Consider the following 12,017-nt stretch of genomic DNA (forward strand, 5'->3'; position numbering starts at 1 on the left):
GAACAATACGTTGAGTTGGATGAAGCACATCAACACCATCGTCAAGTCTGCATACTATAAACTCTACATGTTGTTCCGCACGAAGCCCTTTGAAGCGAACTCTCCAGCGACTCTGCTCTGCCTTCATCCTTCCCAACCTCCTGTACGCTTCCCCTGCTCAGGCCTCGTCCGTCATTATTACCAAACTTCGTCGGGTAGCGAGAGAGAAAAAGGGAGCGAGCTTGCAAACAGATCCAGGGCACCTCTTACGCTACCTACGCACGAGAGGGTTGCAACCGTTCCCCCTGCAGACAGCTGTATGAAAAAATATTTGAACATGTTGGGGGACTCGCTTCTCATAAATCTACGACACTGACACCTGCTGTCCTCCTCCTTTCTCCCTCCTGCGGATCACGACACGACAACGCCCTTCAGCCCATATGTAACATGAACAACCAGACACAGACTCAGTGCTGTCCCTTCCAGGATGAGGGTTATCAGCTCCCTGGGACATTATAACAACTCCACCCCCAACACACACACACACACACACACATACACACACACACACACACACACACACACACACACACACACACACACACACACACACACACACACACACACACACACACACACACACACACACACACACACACACACACACACACACACACACACACACACGCTTCTAATTAGTAGTACCATTATTTTTTTACAGCAGAGGAGTCAGTGCAAGAGCATAAAAAAAGGAAACAAATGTGAAAAAAAAAACGCTACTCAAAAAAAAAGCCCGCTACTCGTTTTGTAACTATTTTTTTTGTGGTTATGTCCGTCTATATTTTTGGCTCGTCTTTCATCGTGATAATCTTTGTAAATTATAACCATCATTTACTTCTATTGCCATATTCATATTTTTATTATATTTTCAACCCATTGCTGCTAATTCTCTGTAGATCGTAAATTATCATAGATATTACACACACTCACTCACTCACTAACTCACACAAGCTCACTCCCACACCTTTGAGAGTGAAGCAGCAGCGGCCTCACCAACACCAGCAGTAGCAGTACAGCAGCAACAGTAACTCATTCCTTGATTCACGTTTTTCATCCCTCTCAGCAATATCATTAATTATACAGTTATTACACCCAGCCACCTACTCCCACACACTATCACTCACTCACACACACTTACACGTCGTTGATTGTTGTGTAGCATCAGCCTCACCAACAGCAGCAGCAGTTCCTTACTTTACCCACGCTCCCCATCACTCACTTGGACGCCTTCTCTCCCGTCCTGTCAATTTTCACCCTTGGTACCCGGTCCGTGGCCCTCATCGGTGCGCTGGGCCAGTATGAGTGTCTTCTAAGCGCCCTGAATCTCTGGTAAGGTCCTCCTATGCCCCCGCAGGATACAGCGACCCCTACTGCATGATGGGGATTGTTCCCGAGGTGCCGGCGGGCCATGGCGGGTCTGGCAGCTCGCGAGGAGGCAGCCGGCAAGGTAGTGTGGACGGTGAGAGTGTGGCGGCGCCCCCGGACCCCTCCCTGCTGTCCTCTCCGGCTCGCATCATTTCGAGCACGGCCGCCATAGGTGACTCAGGCAGAGGCAGCCCCTTGTGGTGTTGGCCCCCGTGCACGCCGCGGCACCGTGACGTGATGCACCCCCCCACCGGGCTTGCTGCACCCCGGGTCGCGTGATGCACCGCTGCTCAATAAACGCTGTGCACATCCAGGCAGTGTGACGCCGACTCTCTAAACTCTGTGCACAATGAGGCAGTGTGACCCTTCCCTCCCGCCTTGTTTGCAACCCGGGCAGTGTGACGCCCCGCCCCTGCAGCCTGCATAGTACATAGTCTTTTTATCCTCTCTTTCCCAATTAGTCCTCTGTATTGCTACACTGGACGTCACGTTTTGATCTATGGCACCTTAGGAGTGGTTTGCTCAGGCTATATATTCACCAGTCTGTGCGCACCCTTTAATTAGTACTCACATGACCGAAAAATAATTTTGTATATTTAGGTAAAAAATAATTAACGTTTTCAAAATAGATAATTTTTCATCGTTGAACAACAATTCATCATTTTCATGCAAATTTTCTTGAGTCATTTTTCTCCTGATGTGAGTTCTTAGTGGCTTAGTGCGAACAGACTGGCGAACTTATCCTACCCCCGTGCACCCCGTCCACACTCTTCCATATCCTCCTCAGTGGGGGAATCCTAACACGGGTCCCCTGGCTTAGAGGGACCCTGAGCCAGGCTTCCTCTCCAAGGTGTTTCCTGCACGAGCCTTGATCATCAGCCACACGCCAACACGTTTCCTGAACTGAAGCCGTGAAATGAACCCGAAAGCTCCTTTAAGCAGAGCAATCATTACTGGCATCACGGCGCGGGCTGAGTTCAGGCCATGGAGAGCACGAGAGTCCTTGAGCGCTTGCCTCGCTGGTACTGTGCAAGTTTTTGCTCTTTTCACTCTATTACATTTGAAGAAATTTAACAACCTTTATGCAGTTGATTGCTACAGCTGACTGTCTCTGTTTTTTCACATATCTGCCTGTGCAACACATGGTAAATGTGTTGGTTAAAAAAATTATTCTATTTTCATTTACTCTGCAACATATTTTTAAAAATTTCCTCATCCTCTTGGATATTAAGCTTTGGGTCTGACTGCATTTCTAATATATATTTATTTCCCCTCACCTTTCCAACGAACGTAGTCAGTGATCTTCTATTTCTATTAATAAAAAAAACTGTTGAAACGTTTAGACGAGCAACCCTCGTGTACAATAGTAGTTTTCTCCTTCCTGTGCACGTAGCTCTGCTTCCGTCAGCTCGTCAGCACAGCACGCTGGCTGGGAGGGAGTCTACAGCTGGCCTGACTCTCTCCTGACGACAATATACTTTCTTTTTTCTCATGAATGATTTACTTTCTCATTCCCCTTTATCCCGGCAACTAAACCAAGAACCTTTACTTCCGTAACATCAAACGGCTTGATCACCTTGCTCCGGTTTTCATTACCTTTTCAGTCCTCATCTACTTTTGCGTTTTCTTTCACCAGTTCATTCAGTTTATTCAGCTCTTGGTGTTAATGTTATGTGGGGATCAAAAGTTTCTCCAAATTTTCCTCAGAGCAATATTTGTTAGGGAATGACCGTTTTAAGGCCTCCACGGGATTTTAAGGCTTCCTCCTGCATTGACAGTGGACGGCTGCCGCAACACAAACAAAACACACCACATGTTACCCTGGCCGCAATATTGCATTACACAACACACATCAATGCTCTCAACCTGACCTCGCCTAAACGCTGTGACACTAAACTAAGCAACAATTGCACTATACATTCCTCACATCTCTATATACATGAGGCCTACATATTACTCTCTCTCAGTGCTCACTCCCATTCTGTCTAGTTTTCCATGACACAACACATAACACTTTCCACTGAGTTACCTGATCGCGGCTGCCTGGCTCGGGGCGGTGGGGACCCAAGAAGCGGCCTCAACCCCGCCCGCTAATGGCTTTCATTAAACACGTTAAACATCTGATTGCTGGCTAATTACATCTCTAATCTCATTGTTTTCAGTCTGTCGATAGTAATTAGAAAGCCGCCCCACTAAAACATTGATATTATTCTCTGCCGCGTTTGAGAGGAGGGGAGAAACAGCCGCGTCCATCCTCTTGGAGCAATTATTTTTTTGTGTATTAATTATTGGTTTACTTATTTACTTGTTTGTTTATTGATTTATTTGAATACCTGTTTATTTATGTATTGTACTCAGTTATTGTATTTATTGTATGTATTCAGTGCTTTTAATGTATTTATTGTATTACGTATTTCATTAATTTTTATTTTTATTTTTACTCATTCATTTATTTATTTATCTTATTCGACTATTCTATTTTATTTATATTATTTTATTTTATTCTACATTTACTCGTATCTATTTTGCTTTATTTTGCTGTATTGTATTCATTTTATTTTACTTTATATATATTCGTCTTAATTCTTAATTTTGTTTTATTTTATTCTATTCCTCGTGGTAGGAGCGCGCCCTGTCCCATGGCTGCCGTGCCGCCGTATCACAGAGACTCATCGACCTCCTCGTGTTCCTCCCGCAGGCTTCAGCGACCCTTACTGCATGTTGGGGATCCAGCCGGCGGTCCAGCCAGGTCTTCCCGGCTCGCCCAGGGACGTGTACGGGCTGGCGCAGGGCTCACCGCCGCCCGACTCACCGAGGAACAGACATTTCAGTGGGGTGAGTCCTCGCGGTGTTTGTCCGTCCTCTGAAGAAAGATCGTTGTTCCGGTAGCGTCGGAGTATTCTTGTGAGATTTTTTTACTGGGGGAGCTTTTGTTTTGAGTAGTGTTGAGAATTCAGGATTTGCTGCTTGTATTATATGTGTTGCAATGTTGCGAGAGTGTGTGGTGAGGGTATCTTTTTTTTTTGTGTGTGTGTGTGTGTGTGGTGATTTTGAAGTGTGATAAGTGTGTTGCATGGGATTGTAGTGTGTGGTGAGTGTGAGTGCATTATTCTTGTTGTGCTCCTTGGTCACGGGGGGGCATGTGACGAGAAGAAAAGGGTTGTGTTGCGTGAAGGAAAAGTATTGTGGAAAGGAAAAGTGTGTGTTGAGTTGTGTTGTTAGTACTTTTTTTTTTGTCACGGGAGAGTGTAGTATAGTGGGAAGTCTTGGGTTGAGTAGCTGAGTGTTGTCACGGTTTTGTTATCTTTCTTCTATGTTTCCCTGGGGGTCATATATTTGCTTTTCTTATATACTGTCTGATGGTGATATTATTTTCCGATATTTTTCTAGTGGTTATGTTCGTTTTTAAGTCGCTTTTTCGAGGTGAGTGTTGTTGTATTGTTTTATCGTCTCATGGGAGACTTTTGTGGCCAGGATAGTCAAGTTTTCCTGTTTGTGTCGCGGGAACGGTCACGCATTTGCAAGGAAAGAAGGTCCTGTTGTGTGTTGTCGCGGAGAACTGGCCAGGGGAGGGTGCGAGTGTTGTGTTGTATTATGTTATGTCCTGAAATAGTATGTCAGGTGTAATAAGAGTGCCTTGTGTGTGTGTGTGTGTGTCTGTGTGTGTGTGTGTGTGTGTGTGTGTGTGTGTGTGTGTGTGTGTGTGGCAGAAAGGGACACGGAGCTCCTTGGAAACTGTGATTGTGTTGTGTCATGGAAGAGTACCCAGCATGAGAGATAGTAGTAAGAGTATTGTATGTTCTGTAATGCAATATTGTGGGCAGGGTAATAAGCGGTGTGGCCGGGGCAAAAAGAGCAAGGAACACGGAGCTCTTGGAAAACGTTGCTGTGTGTTGTGTCATGGAAGACTACCCAGTATTGAAAGAGAGTAAAAAGAGTATTGATGTGTGACCGGTGTATTGAATATGTTACTCATGGAGAGAGAGAGAGAGAGAGAGAGAGAGAGAGAGAGAGAGAGAGAGAGAGAGAGAGAGAGAGAGAGAGAGAGAGAGAGAGAGAGAGAGAGTAATTACAGTATAGATTTATGTTGTGTTATGCAATAGTATGGCGAGGTAACAAGTAGTGTGTGTTATTTGTGTTCCGGCAGGGGTCACGCAACTCCATGGACGTCGAGGCGGACACTGACGGGGACCGAAGCAGCAGTAGTGACAGCACCAAGTCCCTGGCCAAGGAGAGCCTCAGGAAGCACCACAGGTAGGCTCTGTCTCGCTCTCGTTGCTCCTTATCATTGACTGCTTTATTTTCCTCTTCCATAATGTTGTGTCTTACGTTGTAACATCTGAAGAACAATGTACACTATGTTTTTTCCCCTTCCAGTTCGTGACTTGTGTGATTTATAGAATGTAAGTTAGAGTGGTGTCATTTTCTACAGGATAATGTTACTATGCTTATTCCTTTCGTGTTCGTTCATTGTGCGACCTCCTGAAAGTCAATTGGATATCAGATCATCTTTACTGTTTACCATGGAGTGAAAGTTTGCAGCTTCCCCGGTTAAAACTTCGTTGTCTGCACTATGTTCATTATCTTCCTGTAATTTACTCGTGCTATTTCCAGAAAGTCAGTCAGTTATCGGAACATCTTTACTAACAGACATGAAAAGGGAGTGCGTAGGTTCTCTGGTTGGATGCGTATGTGCGTTACGCAGATTGATATGTGACGAGCGTGGTGGTTATGGCGTCTTGTTATAAGGATAATCGTTTTCTTGTTTTCTATTAACGAAGAATGCCTGGTAGGTAAGATCTTGAGGAGTGGTGTTAGTATAGCAAGCACTGAATCCCTTCCAAAGTTCATCCACAATCCATAACCTCAAATAAACTTAGTCTAGTCCAGTTTAGTGCAGTCCCTCCACTATTAACTGCTCCCGATGTTTTGTTATAATATTTTCCATCAAATCAGTCGTGCTGTATTTTGCCTGCTTATTCCTATTTGCTGCCTGGTCAAACTTTCGTCTCTGCCTTTCAACATTTATCTTTCCTCCTGCTGAATGTACTCTTGCATACAACCTGTACTAAGAAGGATGACCGCTCTGACCCTTCAAACTATCGCTTTATAACCTTACTCTCTTTTCTTTTTAAAACTTTTAAAACGATACTTCATAGGAAAGTTCTTAAACAACTATCAATTTTCAACCTCTCTGATCACGAGTACGGTTTCCGCAAGGGGTGTTCTACTGGTGACCTTCTTGCCTTTTGACTGATTCCTGATCATCCTCTCATTTTCATTTCGGTGAAACTTTTGCTGTTGCCGTAAACATTAGTTCTTCGATAACACTTAGCTGTCCCTTTCTACACTTAATATTATCGGTCTATCCATAATTCAAAAATTCACCTGGAAACTTCACATCAGATCATCTGCTAAATCAGCTTCCTCAAAGTTAGGCGTTTTGTATCGTCTCCAGAATTTTTTGTTTCGTTTTGCTCTCCCAAGTGCTTTGTCCGCCACGACTATTGAGTACAACTAAAGGCAGGAAAGCGGGGGAGCGGGGGAGGTCCACGGACACTGCCCCTTTAGAAAGAGTAGTCAAAGGCCTTGGTCTTCATCAGCTCTTCTGTCACTGACTTTTCTACCTCTTAAATTCCGCCACAGTGTTGCGTATCTTTCTGTCTTCTAATGCGATTGTCATTCTAGCTGCTCCTCTGAAATTGCTAAGTGCTTACCTCCTCTCCTCTTGTGGTCTCGCGGAACATGACTTTCTACTCAGCCTACCCACATGAGGTCCGATTCTCTTTTGCAGGAGTTAATCAGCATCTTCGTTCGGTCATCCCTTTCACTGGTTAACTCTGGAATAGCCTTCCTTCGTCTGTATTTCTACCTTTTCGCGGCTTGAACACTTTCAGGAAGGGAATATCAATAAACACACACACACACACACACACACACACACACACACACACACACACACACACACACACAGATCTACGAATAATGTGGAAACAAGCAGACATCAGGTCGTGTCTTAACTTGCAATTCTGCAGGTAATTTGTCAATTAAATCCAGAACAACGCAGTGTTTTTCTTGCCCGCCGTGCACTCGCGTGAGTGTTGTAATTCGCCTCGAACCTAGGCTGTGAAATATTCAAAACAAAGCCCCTTCTCGCGAGGCGTCTGGCCAGGAGCCGTGGGGCACATGGTGTTGAGGGGGTGAGGAGGAAACCGTGTTTTACTCCTGGCAATTTTTCTTCCATCGTAAATTTAATATGCTCCCTAAAAAGCCTTGCTGTCCTAACGGGAGAGAAAGTGTGTGTGTGTGTGTGTGTGTGTGTGTGTGTGTGTGTGTGTGTGTGTGTGTGTGTGTGTGTGTGTGTGTGTGTGTGTGTGTGTGTGTGTGTGTGTGTGCTGAGAGGTAGGTCGCAGCTGTACACGCCGTCGTTCCTCGCCCTGGCCGCCCCCGCCCCGCACTGCATCATCCGGCTCTCCTCCCTGCAGGGGCTCGCGTGCAGGTCGCCTCACGTAACGCGCCTGAACCCTCGTATTAGCGAGACCGTTCACGACTCGTTCGTCACAATTTCCTTTGCATGGACTCGTTAGCCACTACGCACAAAGGAGCTCCTGACGCTTTGGACTGACTAAGAAATGAAAAGAAAAAAAAAGGTATGCTCTTAAACTCTGAAATTACCAACTAATAATAACAACAGTGGGATTCATAGAACAAAGGATGTCATTATTATCGTCATCGAGACCTGAGGAACATACTAAGGCGAGCGGAAAATGCTTGAACTGGATACCATTTTTGTGTTGTCCTTGTTAATGTTTCTCTCTCTCTCTCTCTCTCTCTCTCTCTCTCTCTCTCTCTCTCTCTCTCTCTCTCTCTCTCTCTCTCTCTCTCTCTCTCTCTCTCTCTCTCTCTCTCTCTCTCTCTCTCTCTCTCTAAGATAAATTTAACTCTTAGGTGAAAGCGATGACGATTTCACTACTCGACAAACGGACAAAGAGAGACAGACATTTTTAAAACTCAAATTCTTCCCCCAAATAATAATGCCAGGACTGCTTTTGTTTCCTTTGTGCAGAGTCAGTCACACACTCATCTGAAAAAAAAAAATCAAAACAGCAGTGGTAGCGGCAAAAGTAAACAACAAACAATCAACAACAACAACAACAGGCACGAAAGCAATACAACCAAACTACAATAAGACCACCACCACCACCACCACCATAAACAACAACAACAACTCGACGCCGCGGGAACAAAGGCCAATTAACTTCCATCTCACGTGTCAGACGGTCCGCCCACTCTTGAACTGCGAAGACAGACAGACAGACAGACAGACAGATATATAAGTAGATAGGCAAACACAAATGCAGACACCCATCCATCCATCCATCCATACACACATAAGGAAAAACAGACAGACAGACAGACAAACAAACAAGCAGACGGAAGTACATTTAGAACCCACATGAGTTTTAAGTCTTTTTTTCCTGCTTACTTTTCTCTTCACGTTTTCTTTTCTCTCCTCTTTTTCCGCTCTTTTTCTTTGCGCCATGTTTTTTTTCTCGGATTTTTCTCTCCCTTTATTATTTTTACTTTCTTTCTCCTCCCTTTGCGACACGGATCTCGAGTTCCATTAATTATATAGATTCTTTAGTATCATTTTTTTCTCGCCTATTACTGACGTTTCCTCCTTCCAGCACAGAGGCGCCAACAGTATAGGAAACATTCTTGTCTCGCTCACCTTTGCAGTCGCCTCACCACCACGAAAACGCCTCACACGTGTTCCTTGATCGCCACCTGAACCGCCGTCACTTCACACAATGCACCGACAAAGAAAGAAAGAAACTATAACGAGGGGCGAAAAAAGACAAAAAGAAAGAAAGAAAACTATAACGAGAGGCAAAGAAAGAATGGATAAAAAGAAGCCGTTAATGGGGATTGAATCGCACCGTAAAAAAAAAAGAAAAAAAGAAAGAATAAGAGAAAGGAAGAAAGTGTTTAACAGAGAGAAAAATCGTGACACACATACAGAGAGAGAGAGAGAGAGAGAGAGAGTGTCTACCGGGACGTACAGACAGTGTGTGTGTGTGTGTGTGTGTGTGTGTGTGTGTGTGTGTGTGTGTGTGTGGACTTGGTGATACGTTGTTATGGTGTAGCCAGAAACAAGCGCCCTTTCATGATTCTTTTACGGTGTTTTCTTTTTTTATTATCCTCTCTCTCTCTCTCTCTCTCTCTCTCTCTCTCTCTCTCTCTCTCTCTCTCTCTCTCTCTCTCTCTCTCTCTCTCTCTCTCTCTCTCTCTCTCTCTCTCTCTCTCTCTCTCTCTCTCTCTCTCTCTCTCTCTCTCTCTCTCTCTCTCTCTCTCTCTCTCTCTCTCTCTTTTTCTTTACGTATCAGGATTTTTCTTTTCGTTAAACATTTTCTTGCTCTCCCGTGTCCTTTTATTCTTGTTTTTTGCTTGTTTTTTGCGATACGATTCGAACTCCATTAATGTTTTCGCTCTTTCTTTCTCATTTCTTTCTTTCTTTCTTTCTTTCTTTCTTTCCCACTCTGTCCCTCGCTGCAGTTTATTTCATTCTTTGTCCCTCGTTCTAGTTTTTTTTTCTATCTTTCTTTCTCTCTTTCTTTCTTTCGTTGTTCCTCGCTACAGTTGACGAGCCTTTGTTTACGTGGCTCTTGCTCAATCCTATCTCATCTCTCGAGAGGCTGAATTTGTAAGGATGACAACTTGGGGGATGTAGTGTAGCGGTGTGCCAGTGAGTGTTCGTCAGTGTTTTCTTTGTTCATTCCGACTCGTCCCTCGACTCGGAAGGTTGGGTGTAGGTTGCCAGGTGCAGTTGGGGACTCTCCTCTTTGGGTGTGAGTTGTCAGGTGTACCTCGAGTCTACCCTTTCTTTGTTATCACTGAAGCGGAATTGTTTTAGAGGAATCTCAGCCCTTAGTAAATATGTGTTCTCATGGCCCAGAGCATAACCTTATTGGATCGTCGAAATGCTATACTCAGATGGGGACTCGTTTGTCGGGATCCATTTGTGGGTGTAACTAATGACTGCTTACGAGTGGAAGGTAAATTATAGTGAAGCATAAACCGCATTGGTTGTTTGAAATGAACAGTGCCGTGTAGTTGCCTGAGTTACTGGAGAAATTAAATGAGTGATCGCTTGATTGTTTGAAGGATAGATGCATTTATCGACGGATTAGTGGATGGACGAATTGGTTGAATGGTTGGTTAGATGATTAATTGATCGTGTATTTCATTTATTCCATCGTTGGCAGAGTAATTGATTGAGTGAACCCTTGATTGATGTTTAAAATCGGAACAAGCGTCTAGCAAAATCAGAGGGACATTAAATCTCCTGTCAGAACGAAAAAGAATAAGGGAGAGGAAGAATATATGTAGCGGAAAGAGAGAGAGAGAGAGAGAGAGAGAGATGTGTGGCGAGACAACTCCATTCTTTTCATCCTTTTATATCTTCTTTAAAAGACAACAACAAGAAAAATCGTGCTCCAAGATATTGCGATGGAGGGGGAAGGAGTTTTGTGTACCAGAAAATCGCACGCCTTTTCCTTATTCTTTTCTTTCTGCTTTATTCTTCTCTAGTCGTCTCCCAAGGTCGCCGCCATTTACGAGTCTTCTCCAATGATTCTTTTCCATTACACGTTCCTTCCTTGCTCTCACTCATGACAACTTCGCCTTAAGTTCATCTGTATCATACTCTCCGTCTCCCCCTCAATAACCTTCTTTCTGCATCTCGTAATCTCTAGGCTCTTTTTAACAGTCTAATCATCTTCTCATCTCATCGTGTAACTCATCTCTCTTAGCGCACTACTTAATTATCAGCTTCGTAATACTTTCTTCTCTTCGTGGCAATAAATTCTCTGTCGTTTCGTGATGGTTATTCAAGACATGGCAGGGAAGGGATGGGATTTGTGATGGCTATCTGAAGCATGACAGGAAGGGGAAGTGATATGTGTCGTGGGTCATCTCGCTCTTTTCCTTTCCATTCTTGCTCCTTGATCAATCACCGACATCCTGTACTATCCTATCAGACCAATTACCGCCATCCTACCTCAATCCTGTTATCCTATCTGACCAGTCACCCCCTCCTTCAACTTTCTCGCTGCAGAGGACTTTCTACCCAAGCCCATCCCTGTGCTATCCAAATCCCTGATGCAAGAGTTAACCAGCATCATTTTTTTCATACTTTTCACTGGTAAACTCTGTAAGAGCCTCCTTTGTCTGTATTTTCTTCTGCCTAAGACTTGAGCTCCTTCAAGAGGGGAGTATCAGGACACCTCTCCATCCGTTATTAACCCTCTTCTGATCAATCATTTTGTACTCTTTTTCCTGGAGCAGTGTTTGGCGGGCTTTTTCTTTTTCGGTTTTCGGTTTTTGATGCCCTTAAGCTGCTTCCATTAATGTAAAAATGTCCTTATAACCTAACTGACTCTCTCTCCTACTATTCTAACGGTTCAGCATATCTGATCCTTGTAAACTAACTGACCATTTATCTCCACCTCCCCTATCCTAGTGCTATCCTAACCAGGTGCAGCAAGTCTGTCCTCTGCACGCGCATCAAACACTCGCGCTGGAAGGTGTGAAAACTGTGAGGGGAAGTTGGA

The 12,017-nt window shown here is 44.3% G+C and overlaps 1 protein-coding gene across 1 annotated transcript in view; it reads left to right on the plus strand.

Moving 5' to 3' along the window:
* Nucleotides 1–12,017, plus strand: part of LOC127003279 (BAI1-associated protein 3-like) — a 317,122-nt gene that overhangs the window by 233,780 nt on the left and 71,325 nt on the right. The window contains exons 6-8 of the mRNA XM_050869734.1: nucleotides 1,394–1,576; nucleotides 4,103–4,239; nucleotides 5,552–5,658. Of these exons, the coding sequence (XP_050725691.1) occupies nucleotides 1,394–1,576; nucleotides 4,103–4,239; nucleotides 5,552–5,658 (427 nt within the window). The remainder of the gene's footprint in view (nucleotides 1–1,393; nucleotides 1,577–4,102; nucleotides 4,240–5,551; nucleotides 5,659–12,017) is intronic.

The sequence above is a fragment of the Eriocheir sinensis genome, chromosome 3 (assembly GCF_024679095.1).
Source record: "Eriocheir sinensis breed Jianghai 21 chromosome 3, ASM2467909v1, whole genome shotgun sequence".
NCBI lineage: Eukaryota > Metazoa > Arthropoda > Malacostraca > Decapoda > Varunidae > Eriocheir > Eriocheir sinensis.